Source organism: Canis aureus, chromosome 19, assembly GCF_053574225.1.
Source record: "Canis aureus isolate CA01 chromosome 19, VMU_Caureus_v.1.0, whole genome shotgun sequence".
NCBI classification, from domain to species: domain Eukaryota; kingdom Metazoa; phylum Chordata; class Mammalia; order Carnivora; family Canidae; genus Canis; species Canis aureus.
In genome coordinates this window covers 42,712,039-42,735,072 of record NC_135629.1, presented here as the reverse complement: position 1 = coordinate 42,735,072, position 23,034 = coordinate 42,712,039, and the positions used below count along the sequence as shown (strand labels likewise).

The 23,034-nt window shown below is 41.2% G+C and overlaps 1 protein-coding gene across 5 annotated transcripts in view; it reads left to right on the top strand.

The window, feature by feature from the left end:
* The window catches only part of KLHL18 (kelch like family member 18), a 56,131-nt gene that overhangs the window by 13,558 nt on the left and 19,539 nt on the right, over window positions 1–23,034 (top strand). For 3 of the 5 annotated variants that reach the window (XM_077859107.1, XM_077859108.1, XM_077859109.1), the window contains one exon: window positions 20,598–20,728. The exons of 1 other annotated variant lie outside the window; for it this stretch is intronic. In XM_077859107.1, the coding sequence (XP_077715233.1) occupies window positions 20,598–20,728 (131 nt within the window). Of the gene's footprint in view, window positions 1–6,788; window positions 6,897–20,597; window positions 20,729–23,034 lie in introns of those variants that run through there. One more of the 5 variants, XM_077859110.1, reaches the window with a different exon arrangement.

The window sequence follows — 23,034 nt, the reverse complement described above, 5'->3', positions numbered from 1 at the left end:
GCAGACAGTGCCAAACTGGTTTCTAGAGTGGCAGTCCCATTTTATGTTCCTACCAACATGTATAAATACAATGGTTAATTTTAGGGATCAAATTGACTAAGCAGTGGTGCCCAGTTGTTTGGTCAAACACCAATCTAGAAGGTGATTGTGAAGGTATTTTTCAGATGTGGTTAACATTTAAATTAGTATACTTTGGGCAGAGTAGATTACCTTTCATAATGTGGGTGGGCCTCCTATAATTATTGAAGGCCTCACCTGCAAAAATGGAGGTTTCTTGAAGAAGAAACAATTCTTCGAGATTGTAACACAGACACCCTGTCTGATTTTTCCACCTGGGGAGGCTTGCTTGCAGATTTCAGACTGTAGAATGCAACATCAAATCTTACCTATATCTCCATCCTGTAAGTCCACTCTAGATATTGAACTTGCCAGCCCCCATGATTGTGTGAGCCTGTTCCTTAAAATCAGTCTCCCTTCTTCTCCCTCCTTTCCTCCTTTCTCTCACTCCCTCCCCAAATATGCACACACATGCACACACAACACTTCTGTTTATCTGGAGAACCCTGATATAATGAGTGACTCAGTTCTGCATCCTCACCAGCAATTGCTATTACCATTGTTTTTTATTGTAGCCATTTTGTTGAATGTATAGTGATATCTAAGTGTGATTTTAATTTGCATTTTCCTAGTGGGTAGTGTTGTTGAACATCCTGTGTGTTTATTTACCATCTGTATATCCTTTATTTTTTTTAAAGAGATTTTATTTATTTATTCATGAGAGAGAGAGAGAGACATAGGCAGAGGGAGAAGCAGGCTACCTGCAAGGAGCCTGATGTGGGACTCGATCCCAGACCCCAGGATCATGCCCTGAGCCAAAGGCAGACGCTCAACCACTGCACCACCCAGGCATCCCTGTATATCCTTTGGAAGTCCTTTGTCAAATGGACTCATATTTAGCAAATAAGAATATAGTACTGATTAGTATCAAGTCCTGTTACTAAATAATATTATTTGCAAGAAATAGTACAAATATACAAGTGTAATTTGCAAATAATACTTTCATTTTTATTTCATCATACACCTCTCAGAGTGTGTAATGGAGGATTTCTACGCCAGCATGGTTTTCCATTGTGATGGATCTGGGAATCTGACACTTATTCAGTTCTGGAGAAGCCTGTTCCTACCATACAGAAAACATACTCTGCTGATCCCCTGTCCTTGGATTCCTGCAGAGAAGGGATAAGATCTAAGATCTGAGCTCTAGAGATCCTGCTGAGTGTCTCGTTAGTTTAAAAGAGCTTTTCATTTCTTTTGTATCATTTAATCTTGAAAAAAATATTTTCTTTTTATTCTTTTGAAAAAAAGATTTTCTTAAGGTCAATATAATTCTCCCCATTTCACAGCAAATATGATTGAAAGCCCAGGGAAATCGCACCTGTATTTAATTTGAAAATAAAATTTAATTATTTATATTGCAAGTTTGCAAATATTTCTCCCAGTCTGTGGATTGTCTTTTAATTCCCTTAACAGGGTTTTTTACCAAGCAAAAGTCTTAAATTGTGATTTAGTTGAATTGATCAAATCTTTTCCTTATAAACTGTAGTTTTGATCTCATATCTGAGAACTCTTTACCAAGCCCTGGGTCTTGAAGATTTTCTCCTGTGTTTTCTTGTAAAAGTTCTATTTTTTTTAAAAGATTTATTTATTCATGAGAGAGAGTGCATGCATGTGTGTGGGAGGGGGGAGAGATGAAAGGAGAAAATCCCCCAGCAGACTCCACACTGAGTGTGGAATCCAAGGTGGGGCTGGATTCCACAGCCCTGAGATCATGACCTGAGCTGAAACAGAGTTGGACGATCAACCTACCGAGTCACCCAGGCACCCCTCAAAGTTCTATATTTTTAATATTTGCACTTAAAAATCTATGATCCCTGTTGAGTTAATTTTTATATAAACTGAAGTGTAAGTTGAACTTCTTTTGCCTGTGGATATGCAGTTTCTCCAGCCCCATTTGCTCAAAAGACTTCCCCTTTCCTCCATTTGAGGTACAGATGCTTTTATATCTTTGTCAAGAATCAGTTGGCCATGTGTAGGGTTACTTCTGGATCCTTGGTTCTATTCTTTTGGTCAAGGTCCCTATCCCTACACCAGTACCATGCAGTTTTGCTTATTCTGGCCATGTAGTAAATCTTGAAATGAGGAGAGTGATTCCTCCCACTTTATTCTTCCATTACACTGTTTTTTTTTTTAAGATTTTATTTATTTATTCATGAAAGACACACAGAGAAGCAGGCTCCATGCAGGGAGCCTGACGTGGGACTCGATCCCGGGTCCCTAGGATCACACCCCGGGCTAAAGGTGGCGCTAAACCGCTGGGCCACCAGTGTTGCCCCGCATTACACTATTTTTATTATTACGATTTTTACTTTTTAAACCATTTTTTAAAAGATTTTATTTATTTATTTATTTATTTATTTATTTATTTATTTATTTATTTATTTATTATTTATGAGAGCGCACAAGCAGGGGGAACAGCAGAGGGAGAGGGAAAGCAGACTCCCTGCTGACCAGGGAGCCCAAAGCAGGGCTGGATCCCAGGACCCCAGGATCATGACCCAAACTGAAGGCAGATGCTTAACTGACTGAGCCACCCAGGCACCCCCCCTTTTAAACCATTTTAAGTGTATAATTCAGTTGTCATTATGATGCCATGGGGACCCAGAGGATGGATGGAAATCAAATGCAAGCTAGCAAGAGGTGAAAGCAGAGTTTATTGAAGATATAGAGAGAATACAGGTACAGATAGAGTATCTGGGAAACCGATATTTGTTTGGAGTCTAGGGGTTTTTATTGAAGAAGGTGGTTTCATGTATGTGTCCCCTCAGGCATCTAGGAACTGGTTGGAACAAGGATGAGGGTCCAGGTGTTGTTCCTTGGAGCCATAGCTGCCTGGGTCATTGGAGTATCTAGACCCATATCGTCTGAAATGTGTATATGATAGCTTCTGGTCATTCTCACCTGATCCCTTCCTTAAATGTTATCTATTCTAAAGAAATCATTAACTCCTTTAATCCTAATCATTAATCTATTCTAAAGAATAGAATATTCTAAAGAATAGATTAATAGATTAATAATAGAATCTATTCTAAAGAAATCATTAACCCTAATCTTTAATCAATTAAATGTATTTACAATGTTGTGTAACTATGCACAACGTCTATTATTACAAAACTTTTCATCACCCAAAGCAGAACCCTATAACCACTGAGCAATAATTCTCTATCACCTCTTCCCCTGGCCCCTTGTAGCCTCTTTTGTTTTTTAGATTTTATTTATTTATTTATGAGAGACACAGAGAGAGAGGCAGAGACATAGGCAGAGGGAGAAGCAGGCTCCCTGTGGGGAGCCTGATATGGGACTCAATCCCAGAACCCCAGGATCACTCCCTGAACCAAAGGCAGAGATGCTCAACCACTGAGCCACCCAGGTGCCCTCTAGTCTCTTTTCTGTCTCTGATTTTGCCTATTCTAAACCCTTCCTATAAATAGAATCATACAATGTTTGTCTTTTGGGTCTGGTTGATTTCACTTAGTATAATGTTTTCAAGGTTCATCCACATTGTAGTATGTATTAGAAATTCATTCCTTTAAAAAAAACAAAAAGGGCTTAAAGCACCCGGCTGGCTCAGTTGGTAGAACACGCGACTCTTGGAATGCCTGGGTGGCTCAGCGGTTGAGTGTCTGCCTTTGGTTCAGGTCATGATCCCAGAGACCCGGGATTGAGTCCCCACCTCAGGCTCCCTGCATGGAGTCTGCTTCTCCCTCTGCCTATGTCTCTGTGTCTCTCATGAATAAATGAATAAAAATCTTTTTAAAAATTAAAAAAGAACACGCGACTCTTGATCTTGGGGTCGTGAGTTCGAGCCCCACTCCCGAGTTGGGAGTACAGTTTACCGAAAAAAAAAAAAAAAAAGGTTTTATTTTTTAAAGTAGTTTTAGGGGCAGCCCCGGTAGCACAGCGGTTTAGCGCCACTTGCAGCCTGGGGTGTGATCCTGGAGACCTGGGATCGAGTCCCATGTCAGGCTCCCTGCATGGAGCCTGCTTTCTGCCTGTGTCTCTGCCTCTCTTTCTCTCTGTGTGTGTGTGTCTCTCTTGAATAAATAAATAAAATCTTTAAAAAAAAAATTGTTTTAGGTTCACAGTAAAATTGAGCAGAAGATGCAGATTTCCCATATCCCCCTACCCCCGCAACATACAGAGGACCCCCCACTATCAATTCCTGAACCAGAGTGGTACATTTGTTATAATCAAACCCACATGAACACCTCATTATCACCCAAAGATTATAATTTACATTAGGGTTCACTCGTAGTGTCATATGTTCTGTAGTTCTTCACATGTATAATGACATATATGCACCATTAAAGTATCATACAGAATAGTTTCCCTGCTTTAAAACTCATCTGTGCTCCACCTATTCATCCCTCCTTCCCCACAACCTCTGGCAACCACTGATCTTTTCATTGTCTTCATAGTTTGCCTTTTCTCGGATGTCAGGATCATTTTGTATGTAGCCTATTCATACTGGCTTCTTTCCCTTAGTAATATACATTTAAAGTTTCTCTATGTCTTCAAGGCTTAATAGCTCATTTCTTTCTGTGCTGAATAAGATTCCATTGTCTGATGGACCACAGCTTATTTTTCCGCTCAGCTCCTGAAAGACATCTTGGTTGCTTTTAACTTTTGGCAATTACAGATATAGCTGCTATAAACATTCATGTGCAGGTTTTTGTGTGGACATAGGTTTTTAAGTCCTTTGGGAAAATCTCAGGGAGTGTGATTGCTAGATTGTATGGTAAGAATATGTTTAGTTTGGGCAGCCGCCCCAGTGGCTCAGTGGTTTAGCGCCGCCTTCATCCCGGGGTGTGATCCTGGAGACCGGGGATCAAGTCCCATGTTGGGCTCCCTGCATGGAGCCTGCTTCTGTCTCTGCCTGTGTCTCTGCGGGTCTCTCTCTCTCTCTCTCTCTCTCATAAATAAATAAATAAATAAATAAATAAATAAATAAATAAATAAAATATTTTTTTTTAAAAAGAATATGTTTAGTTTTATTTTTTTAAAAATGCCAAACTGTCTTCCAAAGTGGCTGTACCATTTTGCATTCCAACTAGCAGTCAATGAGAGTTCCCGATGCTGCACATCTTTGTCAGCATTTGATGTTATTGGTGTTCTGGATTTTGGCCATTCTAATGGATACATGGAGATAACTTGTTTTAATTTGCATTTCCCAATGACACGGTGTGGAACACCTTTTCATATACTTATTTGCCATCTGTGTATCTTCTTTGCTGAAATGGCTGTTATTAGCTTTTTGCCCATTTTTAAAATTCACTTGTCTTCTTATTGTTAGGTTTCAAGAGTTATTTGTATGTTTTGAGTAGCCCTTTATCAGATATGTCTTTTGCAAACGTTTCCTCCCCCTGTCTGTGGCTTATTTTCTCATTCTCTTGATTTCATTCCTTTTTTTTTTTTTTATTTCATTCCTTTTTAAGACTACATTATATTCTGTTGTATGCATATATCACATTTTGTATATCCATTCATCTGTTGATGGGCATCTGGGTTGTTTCCACATTTTGGTGATTGTGAATAATGCAGCTGTGAACATGTGAACACATGAATCTCTTTGAGACTGTGCTTTCAGTTCTTTTGGATATATACCTAGGAGCAGAATTGCTGTGTCATGTTATTATTCTATGTTTAACTTTTTGAGGAGCCTCCAGACTTAGCTGCAGTGGCTGCGCCATTTTATATTCCTACCAGCAGTAGGAAGTACACAAGACTTCTAGTTTTGTTTTTTTTTTTAAGATTTTATTTATTTATTAATGAGAGACACAGAGAAGGAGAGAGAGAGAGAGAGGCAGAGACACAGGCAGAGGGAGAAGCAGGCTCCATGCAGGGAACCTGGCGTGGGACTCAATCCTGGGTCTCCAGAATCAGGCCCTGGGCTGAAGGCGGCGCTAAATCTCTGAGCCACCTGGCTGCCCAAGACTTCTAGTTTCTCCACATCTTCATCAACACTTATTATCTGGATTTTTTTGTTTTGTTTTTTTGTATTGGTTTGGTTTTTTCGGTAGCCAGCTATCATTTGTATATAAGTAGTATCTTATGGTAGTTTTGATTTGCATTTCCCTGATGACTAATGATGTTGAACATCTTTTCATGTGCTTATAGGCCATTTACACTTTATTACTCAAAATTGTTTCAGCTATTTTAGTTCCTTTGCCTGAAGAATCTTGTCTATATCTATAAAAATAATCTTGCTGTGGTTTTGATAGGAGTTGCATCAGATCTGCACATCAGTTTGGGAAGAAATTGCATCTTTATTGTATAAGTGTTATAATCCTTTAAGACCTGACTGGTGAGCAGAATGGGGGCCTTGAGGCACCACAGAGACCTATTCAGAGCTAAAGCCACCTTTAGGTATAACCATCTACTAAATCCAGGAAGGTCCCCCTTTTCCGCTTTCTCCCAGGGCTTTCTCTGAACTTCCTTGCTCAGAACTCTGGCTCTTAATAACAGAATTACCCTCAGCAAGACCAGCCATTTATTGGTTCATGTAATCAAGCTGGAAAAAAGGACAGTGTTGATGATGGGCCAGGGACTGAATGCTGCCAAGACACTTCCCTCAATGGTCAACACCCTCCTCCCACTGCACAGTGGTTTTTCATACATGGAGGTGTTGGACCATCTGATGACTCCTTGCCTATCCTAGGAGGATTGTCCCTCTTCTTTCTCATTTGAGAAGTCCCAAGGCAGGGTCTCATTCATTGATAGGGCTTAGATCATATGCTATGTAGTGTGATTGGAATGAAGATAGAAGATCCCAGAAGAAGGTAAGGAGCACTGGACAGAGCCGACATGTGATGGAGTCTATAGCTAATCATGTTTTTGGAAGGTTTCTAGTCGCATGTGTTGAACCACAAGTATTTTCTGCTAACTTTCAAGTAACCTAAAATAGTTCAGTAATAGACTATTTTAATCATCATTATATTATGGATAATTAATAGTTAATGTACTATATGTTATTAACATTATAGTTAATAGCTTTATCTATATTATATAGCTATTTAGATATCTGTAGTTAATGGTAAATAATAGATAATAGATTGTCATGATAGTAGCCCTCAAGTGCTACAATTGCGTGCAGATTTACTGTATCTATTTATATAAGAACAATTTGAAGGACATGAGTGGAAAATCATAAGGGTCCCTGCCTCATCTCCGATATGCTTTTCTAAATTTAACTGAGAGAACCTGCTGTCCACTTTGACTATAACCTTCAGTGAAAGTGCTACGTCTTCTGTGGGGTTAATTTATTTTCACAGGGAATTGTTGACTTTCTGGGCTGCTGTTGAAGATAGAGTCAGTATTTTAATTTTAGTGACTATTTACTAAGCTATAAAAGTGATGTACAAGACCCTCAGGGAGTCTGAAGTCTACTACTGGAATGGGTAAGAACAGAAAAATACAGTGCCTGTGACTGAGGCTTGACATCTCCAATATGGAATAGCCCTACTCATCTAACATCTGAATAAGACTTTGTTTGGTGGCAGAGTGCTGCCCTGAGCTGGCTTTGTGCTTTGCAGTTGCTGAATAAGGTGGGGACTTGGTTGACATCTGAGGTAGGAAAGCGGATGCTTCAAGGCATCTCCATGCAGGCTGCCTCCCTCTTATATTTCTGATGGATAAGGCTACATTATTACTGAGCCTAATTAGCATTTACACTCCATGGGGGCAAGGGGCAAAAAGAATAATTGTATAACTATGGTTAAAAAACTGAAGTTAAAAAAAAATGACATTGGTGGTAGGCAGGCCCATACAGGTCATTAATGGCTCCAGGGTGAAGCCTTTATTTCAGGCTCAGCTCATTTCCTTTAAAAAGGAGCATTTTGTATAAGACACTATTGGATTCCACAAAGTTCATACTAGTTCAGCAAGAGGAGTTGTGACTACTAGCAGATCAGGTGTGATGTGGGGTGAGGGGTCTTAAATAAGTGATCAGTATCTTCTTTCTAAAGAATGTATTCAATCCCTCTTCGTAATATATGTTCCCTATGACTCTAGAGCAGAGGGTAGGAAACTTTTTCTGTAAAGAGGCAGATAGTAAATATTTTTTACTTTGCAGGCCATTGAATCACTGTCACAGCTTTGCCAACTTTGCCATGGTATGGACATGTCTGTGTTCCAATAAAATTTTGTATGTGGACACCGAAATTTGGATTTCATATAATTTTGACATGTCATGAAATACTAGTCTTTTTTCAATATTTTTTCCCCCAAATAAATAAAAATGTGAAACTAGACTCAGGTTATGGGCCACATAAAAACAAGGCAGGGCAGATTTGGGTCCATAGACTATAGTTTGCTGACCCCTTCTCTAAAGGTCTTAAAAATAATATCTATAACGTTTTAAATTTGAGGACATTTTATTCATTTAACAAGCTATTGTATCACACTTAATATATGCCATGCACTATTTTAAATGCCTTATAGATGTTAGCTAACTTAACCCTCACAGTAACCCCGTGAGGGAGGTACTTTTTAGCCTTATCTTGCAGTTGTGTGAATTGAGGCACAGAGAGATTGAATAAATAGCCCATAATCACGCAGCTAGCATACCTAGTTTTGAACCTAGGTGATTTAGCTCCAGATACTTGTTCTTATCTACCATGATATGCTGTCTTAAAGGATTTATAATTACTGATTTTCTAGGCTAAAGGAATTTTAGAGATTAATCCATCCTTAGTACATCTCTATTTCTTAAACACATTCTTACCAGCTTCATGGCCTTTATGATTCAAATTTGTGCCTCAATAAAATTATGGATTACCATTATGCACTTTCAGCATCTCATGTGACTGCCTGAAAGCTTAGTCTTAAATCCCACTTATCCCAAGTGTAATCTGTCTGCACAGGCTGGGCACTTAAGTGTTCACTTCGTGTTTTATTTATGTTCATTGTGAGATGCTTGAAGGTAGGAGCAATAACATCAAAATGTTTTCCATCAAAGAGAAATCTATTCTGGGCATATCTTTTGCTTCCTTTGTTTCAGATTACTCCCAACTCAGATTTTGCCGTGCTGCTTTTCCTGCTTGAATAAGCAGCTGGTTGAATCTTGAGCTCCACCTGCCTTTTGATAGGGAACAGAATTTGTGGTATCATGCTACACTATCCCTGTTGATCTAAAGATACCACCAAAGCAGGGCTGTGAATGGAAAATTTCCCAGTCTTTCCAAGGAAAAACATGGAAGCTAGGTGTGCATGCATGTGTGCACATATGAGTATGTGTTAAAGCAAGTCAAAACTTAAGTGGATGATGAGGTGCTCAGGATTTTTCATTCCTTTTGCTTATAGTCTCAGACTCTACTAACCAGGAGGGACCTTGGAGAACCTCTGGTACAGAGTTTTCTGTGCCCCAGGGCTTCTACAGGGTTATCGCCAGGGGCCCTCATCCACACGTGCTCCAATCTGTTGGGCAGAGAAATGATGCCTTTAAGATGTGTGTATAATTACTTTTCAGATGTGTGTAGATGCCATCATGATCAAAAAGAAAAGCTTTACCGAATTCATGTTAGGCTAGTGTTTTGTTTTTTGTGTGTGTGTGTGTTTTTTTAAGATTTTATTTATTTATTCATGAGAGACACAGAGACAGGCAGAGACATAGGCAGAAAGAGGAGAAGCAGGCTCGGGACTCAATCCCGGAACTCCAGGATCACAACCCAAGTAGAAGGCATACACTCAACCACTGAGCCACATAGGCGTCCCAGGCTAGTGCTATTAATACAATTACTACCAGTTGAGAAACCTGTTCTAGTTAGAGCCCCTTATTTGCAGATGAAGAAACTGAGACTCAGGGGTGGAGGGAAGAGATTTGCCTGTATCATTACAGAAAGAATAGCTGCCCTGGAAACTGGCACGATTTGTATGTACCATATGGCTTGTGCTCTCTGTCTCCCCTGGGATGAGCAGATAAAGGAGATGGGCACATATTTTGACCTTTAATGCTGTGTTTTCTCATATTGTCTAATAGCGTGGTGGATCACAGTGACTTTACCAGTATTTATAGTGCTTTTCTTGAGAATCTTACTTTTTTTTTTTTTTAAGCTATATTCCTTGCTATACTACCGTAAGTAATAATTCTACCTGGAAATCCAAGCCAACCTGGAACAAAGTATAGTAAAATTGGGTAGCTTGCTTATATATCTGTAGTAGAGCGTGGGCTCTGAAACTCAAGAGTTTTAATCTCTCTAAATCAGACTGGACTTGTGAGGATTTCAGTTATTTATATCTTAGTCTTCTATGACTGTGTCTCTCAGCTGGGTGCAAAACAATAACTTTTGTTAAATCTTTGCTAAATGCCTGACACTGTGCTAGGGTATTTTTCTGTGTATCATATATCACTTAATTTAATAAGCCCAACTTTGCAATTCTGAGGCCCTGCTCAGAAAAAGCTAACTAGCTTCAGTCTCTTCCAGAGCCCATCCATCCAGTTATTTATTCATCTTGTGGAGATTATATCCTTGTGGAGAACCTCTGACAGGTTTGTAAATGTGCCCTTGAGTCCCACCCCATTGGTGGCCAAGCTGGGACAAATTAGTGCAGATGCATCCGTCCAAATGACCCAGGATTGGCAGCAACATCAGCATGGTCTGCACAGGACAACACTTCTTTCCCCCTGGGAACTTAGGAATTTGGAGTGGCTGAGGTGATTTGGTCAAATGACATATCAACTATTTTCTTACACCTTTATATATTTTTTTAATTTTTTAAAAAAAATTTATTTATGATAGTCACACACACAGAGAGAGAGAGAGAGAGAGAGAGAGAGAAGCAGAGACATAGGCAGAGGGAGAAGCAGGCTCCATGCACCGGGAGCCTGACGTGGGATTCGATCCCGGGTCTCCAGGATCACGCCCTGGGCCAAAGGCAGGTGCTAGGAAACTGGCACGATTTGTATGTACCACCAGGGATCCCACACCTTTTTATTTGATCTTAAAAACTCTTGAGGGGCACCTGGATGGCTCAGTCAGTTGCTTTGGCTCAGGTCGTGATCTCAGGGTCCTGGGATCAAGCCCTGTGTCAGGCTCCCTGCTCAGCGTGGATTTTGCTTCTCTCTCTCCCTCTGCCCCTTCCTCCTGCTCATGGTGTCTGTCTGTCTGTCTGTCTGTCTGTCTCTCTCTCTCTCTCAAATAAATAAAATCTTAAAAAAAAAAAAAAAAAGCCTCTTGAGAAGTCAGAGGAATAGGAATGATCTATCTCATAAGTTGGGAAGCCAAGGGTGGAGGAAGCCTGCATGAGGTGACCTTGCTGGTGAGGGCCTTCTAGCTTCTGTGTTTACCATACAGCCTGTCTGGTGGCATTGATGCCACGGCTGATCTCACGCTCTTCTCTTCCTCTAGGCGTGTCCTTGCTTCTCTTCTCCTTTTCTCTTCCTTTCTGTACTTTCCTTCTATTGCCTTGTGGATGCATTTTCTACTAGGTGAGCTTTAAATGTTAGACTTCCTCCAGGCTGTCTTAAACCCTCTTTGTGCTCCAAGTTCTCTCCCTCAGTGACTGCTTCTCATCTCTACACTGACACATCCTGAAAGTGTCATTTGAGCCTAGACTCCATCTCTTTGTGTTCCAGACGTACCATCAACTTCCTACACAGTATCTCTGCTTGGATGCCTCCCAGGCACTCCGTGACAACTTGTCTAAAACTTGACTCAATCTTCTACCCCCCAACATAGCCCCTCTCTCTTGTTTCTGATTTAAGTGAATGGCAACTCCCAGCTCATGCTCTCCCTGCAGAGTGGCCCTGTTGCCTTAGAGACTCTTCCTGGTTTCCTAACGCTCTTAAAGCAAAATGTAGAATTCCTAAGTACCATATCTACTTTTCCAGCTTCATATCATATCGTTTTCCTATCTATACTTGCAGCATGGAGGCCTCTTTGATTTTTAATATTTATCAAAGGAATAGTGTGTTCCATGATTTTTAAAACTGAGTAGAGGAGTTGCAGCACATGTGGATTTAAGTTACCCATTGACTTGTTTTTAAACTTTATCTTCCTCCCCTCTATTAGCTCTATTAGCTCTTAATTTTCCAAACAAAACTGTTAATGGGCATTAAAGCTACAGGGGCTTCATAATTTAAAAAATACATGGAGGAACCCTATAGGTGAGGAGAAATGCTTCAGTCTCCTCTTCAGATCATACTGCGCCAAGCCTCTGCTCAGACAGAGGTTATACATCCACTCTTTGTAGAAGCCAAGTGGCACAAGTGCTAAGTCTTTGCTGCAGTTTTAGTGGAAGTTGTTTGGGCTCTCAGTTGGAATTTCTTTCTTTTTTCTTCGAAGTAAATTTGGAGATGTTTATGTACCCAGGAGGTCCTGTGATTGCCCCTAATTTGTTTTTTAGATGCTAGTCATTGTATATCATCCCACAGTGGTTACGTGGCTGGTGCTCATACACATGCTTATTAAGTGGTAGTGTGAGCGCAGGCATTAGGTGTGTGCTGTGTGCACAGAGACCTGATATCCTGAACCAGCCCAGGCAGCTTCCATATGTGATCATGAGTTTAATTCTTTCAGTTCAGAGTGTTTCATTATCCCACAGATTCACTTCTTTCTTCTGCCCTTGCCCTGACTCTTTCCAATACCTTAAATTAAGTCTGATTCCATTCTATTGGTATATTTTTATAACAAGTATTGCCTGAGAGTGGGCATTGCAAAATGTGATTAAAAGTAGGGATGTATACCAAATAGTATTGCCCTTTCTGACCAACCAATTATATGTTGCTCACTGATTATTTTTTTGTAAATTCTGTTCTACCATTTCACATTTCTTTGCCATCGTAGGAATGGATAGGTGGGAAAGATTTGAGGTAACAGTATAATTGCAGATCAGTGGAGAAAGTGGCCTTTGCATGGGCCTGAATAATTCAAGATGTTAAAATAGGAAACACACTTGTCCTCCCATGTAGGCCATAGCTTATCAATAATAAAAGAATATTTTTATTTCCCATTTGCTTTGTCCCTTTTTAATTGATTATGTTTTTTTAAATAAAAAGATGTATTTAGGGATCCCTGGGTGGCGCAGCGGTTTGGCGCCTGCCTTTGGCTCAGGGCACGATCCTGGAGACCCGGGATCGAGTCCCACGTCGGGCTCCTGGTGCATGGAGCCTGCTTCTCTCTCTGCCTGTGTCTCTGCCTCTCTCTCTCTCTCTGAGTGTGACCATCGTAAATAAATAAATTAAAAAAAAAAAAAAGATGTATTTATTTATTTTAGAGAGAGAGCATGCACGAGTGGGAGGGGCAGAAGGGGAGAGAGAGACTCTCAAGCAGACTCTGTGCTGATTGCAGAGCCTGATGCAGGGCTCAATCTTAAGACCCTAAAATCACTATCTGAGCTTCAACCAAAAGGCTGGACACTTAACTAACTGCACCACCCAGGTGCCCTGTCCCCTTTTTTAAATGAACTTTTTATTTTGAGATAATTGTAGATTCACATGTAGTTATTTGAAATAATAGCAGTGAGATCCTATATACCCTTTGCCCAATTTCCCATATGGTCATAACTTACAAAACTGGTACAACATCACAACTAGGATATTGATAGTGATATAATCTACCACTCTTACTTAGATTTCCCCAGCTTTACTTTTATTCACTGGTGTGTATGTGTGTGTTTAATTTGATATAATTTTTATCACGTGTAGGCTTTTTATTATTTCAAAAATTTCCCAATTGGCTGAGAACTTGAGCTGGGAGGAGGTGTGTTATTTACTGGATCCCTCTCAAGCTCCACTAATAAACAGCTCGAGCATAATTCTTTCTCTTTTATATACATAGCTACTTAATTTTGGGGCAAGTTACGTGACTTCTAAATCTTGGTTTCCTCTTCTACAAAATGAAATTTGCAGCAGCTACTTAATGTAGAAGGTTGCCATGAGGACTAAAATGAGAAAAGAATGTATAGTGGGTACTCAGCAAAAAGGAACTCAATAAATGATCATCTCTTTTTTTGAGTGACTTTTTTCAACTGAGATTATAAATGAGAGTATTTGCATTTTTTAAAGCTTTTCACAAAAATGAAGTGTCCTAGGATTGTAGTATTGAAAGGTCCCTTAATAGTTCTGGAACTAGTGCAGGACTCCCCTAAACATTCTTAGGTGATAGGCTCTTATTCTTTATAATAAACTAAAGTCTGCCTCCCTGTCACTTTTAGATCTGCCTTCATCCATGTCATGGCCCTTCTAGGGCTTGAGGACAGCTACTGTATCCCACCTCTCTCCCCAAATTATCTTTTACAAATGAGCTATCCTTAACCATTTCTCTTAAGGTGCAACTTCCAGACCCTTTCCCATCTTGGTCTCCCTCTTGTAGATAAAGACAAATTTGTTCTTCCCTTTAATTAACAGACCACAGAATTCAGTTGTAATCTGGCTAGCATATCCCAAGATAGGCCTGCCTTCTCTTTAGTTGAGCTTTTGGGGGGAATCCAGGTCACCTTCTTTATGCACGTACAGTTTGTTCTTTTGTCTTCTATTTACTTTCCAGATGAAAAATAAATTCATGGCAATTTAACACAACTAATTGAACATATATTTTAACCCCTCTGCCCTGCTGTAATACCATTAATATAATAGAGAAGAGATATCAGCCAATGAGAGATCAATGGAATATTGAAGCCAGAAAGTATGAAGTGTGCTGAACTTGACCAGAGGAACTGAAAGTGCCTGCTGGAGGAGAAATTAGGAAGAAAGAGGATTTGTAATGCAGAACTCTGGAATAGTTCCAAAATTGGAGAAGCAAAATACTGAAAACAGGAAGATTAGTTGAAAATCTGTGTGAAAAACAATTAGTTGCCTACAGCTCCTCCTCTACTCTCCCAGGAGACAGGAGTTTTAGTCTTACATATTGAACCTGAGGCATACCAAGCATAGAAGAGGGGATGGAATATGGAGCAAAACTGAAAATAAGGGCTATAAGGCAAAGGTCTAAGCAGTGAATGATAGAACCATCCCCCTCTCTCACTCAGATTCAGAATACCTGCAGGCAGGCACTCTCATGCAAGAGATTGGAAGATCCATCTCTGATAAAGTGTGCCCCAGAGGAAAAAGTCGTAAAGGTACTTCTTTTAGGAGTCCTCAGTAAAATGGTAGGTTCTTGCTTGATCTCCCTGATAAGAAGTCCACAAGTTATTGAGCCTAGCCACCCCCACACAGAACTTTCAAACAACTTCTAAAAGTATGAGCAGAAAGCCAAGTGTCAGGAGGCATTTAAAGCAAGCCTCTAGCATAAAAGACAGAGACCAAAACCCCTTTTCCCCAAATGAGGGGAAAAGAACTCAGAGGAAACAGTAAAAGCGGAGAGGAGGAAGAGAAAGAAAAGAAAAAATGTAACTATATTTTGAGAGAGTTTAGAGAAAATACTGCATTCATGAAAGATGAATAAGATTCTTTCAATAAGGGATGCCTGGGTGGCTTAGCGGTTGAGCATCTGCCTTCCGCCCAGGGTGTGATCCTGGAGTCCCGAGATCCAGTCCCACATCGGGCTCCCTGCATGGAGCCTGCTTCTCCCTCTGCCTGTGTCTCTGCCTCTCTCTCTCTCTCTCTCTCTCTCTCCCTCCCTCCCTCTCCCTCTCCCTCTCTCCCTGTCTCTCATGAATAAGTAAATAAAATATTTTTTTGGGCAGCCCAGGTGACTCAGCGGTTTAATGCCACCTTTGGCCCAGGGCGTGATCCTGGAGACCTGGGATCAAGTCCCATGTCGGGCTCCATGCATGGAACCTGCTTCTGCCTCTCTCTCTCTGTGTCTCTCATGAATAAATAAATAAAATCTTTTTTTAAAAGAAGATTCTTTCAATAAAAAGTGGGACAGGGAACCTTCAGAAAACAAGAAAGACCTTTTGGAAATTAAAAATACCATAACCACAGAAATATTGAAAGATAAAATTGAAGAAGATTCCTAAGAGAAAGACCAAATGAAAGAGGTGCAAAATGAGGAACAGGTGAAAAAATGCAGGATCATTCCAAGAGACCTAACACCTGACTCATGGAAATCTCATGAGAGAAAAAAATAGGCAGTAAGAGGAGGAAATTATCAAAGAAATAGAATGGAAAGATATCTCCAGAACTAAAAGTCTGTAGATTGAGATAGCACTGTGAATGAAAGGACCCAACACCAAGGTGTAACCCTGTAAGAGTTCAGAACTCTGAGGATAAAGAGAAAGTACTAAAAGCTTCTAGAGAAAATAGTTATGTACTAAGGGTTAGTGTTGAGAAGGGCATTAAATTTCTCAAAAGCGACAAAAGTAGAAGACAATGGAGCAATACCTTCAGAATTCTAATAGGAAAAAAAATATTCCCAACTTAGAATTTTATAGCCAGCTGAACTATCACCCAGGTTGAAAGCTAATAAAGACATTTTCAGACATTTTGTGCATATGCCCTATGATATTGTGATATAATAAGAATATGAATTTGGGCGGGTACCTGGGTGGCTCCATCAGTTAAACCCTGCTGTTAGCTCAGGTCATGATCCCAGGGTTGTGGGATTGAGTCTCAAATCTGGCTCCCTGCTCAGGGGGAGCCTGCTTCTCCCTCTGCCCCTCTCACCTGTCATATACTCACTCTCTCTCTCAAATGAATAAAATATTAAAAAAAAAAACAAAAACAGTTCTTTAAAAAAAAAAAAAAAAAAAAGAATGCATATTTGGTCTTTTTCCCTGGTTCCTGGCACAGAGCTCCTAAAACCCTTGGAATTTCCTGAGTGGTAGGGATGATAAGAGCATCCTTTATTATAATATTTGCTCTTCCATTCCCAGTTCCTGACACAAAAGCTTCCAAACCCTTGGAATTTCCTGAGTGAGAGGAGTGTCCATTGTTATTTATAACAAACCTCTTTCAACCACACCTGAGTTTATGCTAATAAGATGACTCTCTGTGGACCCCTGGATAGCTTCAGGATGAGGCTGGTTGCCAGAGAGGGCAACCATATGATTAGAGGGTTTGAACTTCCAGTCCCACCCTTTGACCATTGGGGAGCTTCCAGGTTGGTGAACATAGCCACGTGTGGGGAAGGTGGCACCCCTCAATTCCCCAGGGACAGAAGTTCCTGTGCTCAGGACCTTTCTAGACCTTGCCCTCTGTACCTCTTCAGCAGGCTGTTCTTTGCATCCTTTGTGATAAACCAGTAATAGTAAATTGTTTTCCCTGAGTTCAGTGAGCCATTTTAGCAAATTATCACACCTGAGGAGAAGGTTGTAGGGAACATTCCCACCCCCCACTCCCACCCCAACTTTATAGCCAGTTGCCCAGAAGTACAGTTGGCATCTGAAGCAGAGGTCGTCTTGTGGGACTCAGCCCTTAACCTGCACCAGCCCTAGGGAGTTCATGTCAGGTTTGAAGTATATTAGAGGATACCAGTTGGTGTCTGGAGAGTTGGAAAATTGGTTTGTGTGAGGGGAAAAAAAAAACCCACACATTTGGTGTCAGAGTGCTATGAGTAAAAAAAAACAAAAAAAAATCAGTTTATAGAATACCCTTTCTCAAGCAACTCTGCTAGAAGATGCTTTTCATCAGAACAAGGGGATAAATCAGGAAGAGGACTCAACGGACTTCAGGAAATGGGTTCCAATGTAGGTGAAGTGAAAGGGATTCCTGTGAGGACAGAGTTCCAGTAGGGAATACCTCAAGAGTATGCAGGAGCAAGCTGCTAGGGTACCTGATTGAACATATTAAAAGGAGTTTTACACTTTATTTTTATCACGGGGGGGGGGGGGGGTGTGATTCTGTAAGAAAGGAAATGTAATCATTGCATACATCATGGCTTGGCTGCAAGTAATATTCAGATAGACCTAATAATGCAACTCTTAATTTAACTAAAAGTGGACATAATTATATTGGAAAGATGGGGAGACTAAGTGGGTTTGTATGTGAAGAGAATGTCAGAACAAAATCCTGCTCTTCCATCACAGGGCTTAAGTAGGTAATGTAATGGTTCTCTTTTGCTGCCTAACAAATTACCCCAAAACTTAGTGACTTAAAATAATAAATACCTATTATCACACAGCTTCTGTGGGTCAGGAATTCAAAAGCAGTTTAGAGATCTCTCATGAGGTTGCAGGCATCTGAAGGCTTGACTGGAGCTAGAGGCTCCTCTCCCAGGCTCATTCAGATAGCGGTAGAAAGAAGCCTTAGTTCTTTTTGTACAGCTCTCCCCAGGATATGTCGTTCCTTTACTCAGCTCCCAAGAGCAAGTGATCCGGGAGAGACGGTAAAAGGAATGTACAGTGCTTTTTATGACCCAGCCATGAATGTGGCATGCATTCAGATGACACCGTCACTTCTGTTGTACTGTGTCAGCCACACAGACCAGTCCTGAGACAGTGTGGGAGAGGGTTGCACAAGGGTATGAATGCCAGGAGGCAGGGATTGTGGGGGGCTGTTGGGAGACATGATATTACAAGTAATAACTAGAAATGAAAATTCAAGAATTATTACTAGAGGCACATTACTTAGGAGGGTGGAAAATAGGACGCCTGGGTAGCTCAATCGGTTAAGAATGCAATTCTTGATGTTGGCTCAGGTCCTGATCTCAGGATCATGGGATCAAGCCCTGCATCCTCAGGTGCCCCACTCAGCAGGGAGTCTGCTTGAGGATTCTCTCCCTCTGCCCTTCCTCTCATGCCCACTCACTCATCTTCACTGTCTCTCTCTAAAATAAACAAATGAATCTTAAAAAGAAGGAAAGATAGAGATAAGTACCAGAAGAAAGAGATGGCTCCTGAGAGCAGGAATAAGGGATCCAGAAACTGCCAGTTTAAAAACTTTATAGGCAGCCCCGGTGGCGCAGGTTTGGCGCCGCATGCAGCCCAGGGTGTGATCCTGGGAGTCACAGGATCGAGTCCTACATCGGGCTCCCTGCATGGAGCCTGCTTCTCCCTCTGCCTGTGTCTCTACCTCTGCCTCTCTCTCTCTCTCTCTCCATGAATAAATAAAAAATGAAATCTTAAAAAAAAAAAACTTTATAGAACAACTTTAAGGAATACTTCCATGTTGGGATCCCTGGGTGGCTCAGCGGTTTAGCGCCTGCCTTTGGCCCAGGGTGTGATCCTGGAGTCCCGGGATCAAGTCCCGCATCAGGCTCCCAGCATGGAGCCTGCTTCTCCCTCTGCCTGTGTCTCTGCCTCTCTCTCTCTCTATGTCTATCATGAATGAATAAATAAATAAATAAATAAATAAATAAATAAATAAATCTTTAAAAAAATAAAAAAGAAATACTTCCATGTTTTACTGATATATATGTTTTTTAAGTATGAAAACCCCCAAAGCACACAGCCACTTACCGTCCTCAACACCAATAGCAGAGCCACATGTGGATTAGGTGAGAAGCTCATAGCCTCTGAATCAATCCTCATCAATCCTTTGGTATTTGGAAGATTATATGATCTTTTTTTTTTTTTTAAAAGCAGTTTTTTTTTTTTAAGATTGTATGATCTTGAAGGACAACTTACAGATAATAAATCTAAAGTGGCAAAGAGGCTGAAGTGACAGAACCTGAACTAGAATATCTAAATAAATGTGAAAGAAAAGAGCATCAGGTAGTGAGATTGCTCTGGCATTTCACTAATATGGAATTTAGGGGGCGGGATGGGTAGACTATTTTGTTCTTTCCGAAGACTAGAAAGTTCTTAAGTGGAAATGTTTATGGCTAGAAGCTATAAATGGCAAGGCTTGTTAAAAAGACTATCCTTTTGGCAGATAGTTGGAAAGCACTTTATAGGACTCCCCAGGCTAAAGATGTGTCTGTCGGGAGGGTGCAATACAAGTTGGAGAGAGTTGGCCTCTGTCCCCATGTGGCCTGAGCCCTGTGCGCCCTGTGGGGCACCAGCCAGTACACAGTACCAGTTGTCTGATCTGGTTGCTGCCAGGGTCATTTTCCTGAGAGGAGCTCTGGGCTCCATGTGGCCTACCACAGCCCGGTTGTTGCCCCAAGACCCCCCCTCCCCACCATCTGTACCCCCCATCCCTGCTCTGTCCTTCCACCCTACATGAGCCCCTGTTCAAGTCTGGTCTTGTTTCTCCCTATCTCTTCCTGCCACTGTGTGTGTATTCTTCTTGAGGAGCCTACTATCAGGAGTTCCAGGGTTCTTGGACAGTTTGTCTCTTCTAATCTGCCTTTAATAAAACTGGGATTAGGAGAACATGTTAAAGAAATCAGGTCTCTGAGTTGGTGAGGAGTTAGGAGCAGTGCACTGAGACTGCCATATAAGTAAAAACTACTACTAGAAGCATTCGGGCTTTTTTTTTTTTTTTTTTTAACCATTTTAATGCCTCATGAAAATGTATTGTTTACATTCTTCTACCGCAACTAAGTATGTGGAATTGAAAATCTCTGGGGCTCTGTGATAAGCTCAGCTGTCATGTACTGGGATGCCTTCAGTACCTGTGCAATGGGCAGAGGCTGAAACCAGGGAAGGGGCCAGTTGGCCAGCTGTGTTTTGTATTGGCATTCCTCAGAGTCTCTCTTTGTATTTCACTTTGTCTGCAGATTGGGGACCACAAATTCAGTGCCCACCGGATCGTCTTAGCAGCCTCAATCCCGTACTTCCACGCTATGTTTACAAATGACATGATGGAATGCAAGCAGGATGAGATTGTAATGCAAGGAATGGACCCCAGGTACTCAATTTCTCCCCTAGGTCTCTCAGTCCGTAGCTTCCCAGGCACAGCTTCAGCCCTTGTATGTGGCGCCATTGGGGAACCCACGGTGGGACACAGCATCTCGCACAGCTCCATGCACACAGTGGGTGATTAGGAAACCAGTTAGAACCTCAGTCGGTGGCCTGAGACAGGGTTAAATCAAGGAGCGATTTCTTTTCTTTTTTTTTTTTTTTAATTTTTATTTATTTATGATAGTCACACACACACACACAGAGAGAGAGAGAGAGAGAGAGGCAGAGACACAGGCAGAGGGAGAAGCAGGCTCCATGCACCAGGAGCCCGACGTGGGATTCGATCCTGGGTCTCCAGGATCGCGCCCTGGGCCAAAGGCAGGCGCCAAACCGCTGCGCCACCCAGGGATCCCCAAGGAGCAATTTCGATGTGTTTTTACTCTATTAGAGAACCACATTTAATAGGACACCTGTCATGTGTGCTACTGTAAGCACTGAGATATAGCATCCAAGATACTTGTTATAATTAGAATTGGGTATAAAGCTGGTTGAATGTTCTATGCACTTTCCTGTGCTAACCATTATAGCTGGCAAAATAGTTTATCAACTAAGTGTCTTCATTCAGTGCTCTTCCCATCAATCTAGAACAGTGTTGTCTGTTAGAACTCCCTGCACTGATGGAAACATTGTATTTGTACCCTCTAGAATGGTAGCCACTAGCCATATGTATATGTAGCTGCTGAGCACCAGAATTTTAACTAGTGGGACTAAGGAACTGAATTCTAAATTTTGCTTAATTTAAAAATAATTTTAAATAGCCATGTGTGGCTGGTGGCTACTATATGTATATGGGACAACACAGACTCAGAAGATGGCAAAATCGTGGTTATTTGATGGATGAGAAAAATAGAAGCCCAAAGAGGTCAAGCCCAAAAGTTATCCCACCTAAATGCCTTTCAGCGTCCAAGACAGCCCTCCCTAACAAATTGTTATTGGCCACAAATATTAGTCCTGCCAAGACTAAGAAATTCTGCTCTAGATGAATTTTAGGGGCAAGAGGCAGTACCATAACCACTGAAATCATATCATTTAGGTATTTACTTAAAGTTGTCCTGACATGTAGAAGTCGCTTACTACTGAACCCTCTTCATGGGAATACTTTCCTGATTACTGTATGAAGACTTTATATAAACATATTTCATAGTATGCCTTTTTGGGCTTTGAAAAGGAGAAGGATGTTTATGTGACTGATTCTGTGTTTGATTTTGCTGCAAGTCTATGAACTGAGGCTGTATGTTTATAACATAGGCTATATCCAAGGCTCCACTGTGCACCTACTATGTGCGTGGCACTATTCTGAAGTCTGGGAATGTAGTAGCAAACGAGACACACAGGGTGATTCGGAGCAATGACATTCTTGTTAGAGGAGAAACAATAAACCAGTGACTCTAAAACATCAGCCAATAACCTGTCATCTGTTGCTTACCTTCTTAATGTCATAGTGGTGGAAACTAGGGGTAAAGGAGCCAAGAAACTGTAGTACCCTCTGGATGATTGAAAGTGATCTGCCCCAGCACATGGAGAGGATTTATATACCCACTCCAAGGCCAGCTACTTATAAGGAAAGACACAGAAGTGGGTCTGCAAGGGCAGTTGTACACACTCTTCTCTGAGGTCTGTATCTGAAGGAGCTATGCTCCTCGCCATGCACAGTCCAAGTGCTTCATTTAGCAGAAGTAGACTGGACACCTGTCATGTGTGCTACTGTAAGCACTGAGATATAGCCCTGAGAAAACTGTGCCTCTAATTGTGCCAACTTTCTAGTTGGGGGGATCTGGCAATAACTGCACACATGCACAATAAGGGAGGCAAGTAAAAGTGATGCAAGAAAAGTAAAGTGAGTGATGGTGGGGGTCTTTGCTGTTCTAGGGTGATCAGGGAAGGTGTCTGTGATGAGGTGACGTTTGAGCCAAGACCATAATCAAAGTGAGAGTGAGCTGTCTGGTGACAGAGCCCTCCAAACAGAGGGAGCAGGCAGTGCAAAGGCCCTGCGGTGAGAATGTGTTTGGCATGTTGGGATAGAGCAGGGGCTAAAAATGGAAGATGACAAGGTCAGAGAGCTGGAGAGGGGCCAGACCACATACAGCCCTGCGATGGAACTTGGAGTTCTTTCCTGGTGGAGTGTCTTTCCCAGAATTTTAAGGCAGAAAAATTTGTCGGCATCTCATTCTAGAAATATATCCCCCCAAAATAATAAAAACATTATTTATGAAGGCAATAAGATAGTATTAGTTATTAGGTCTACCAATAAAG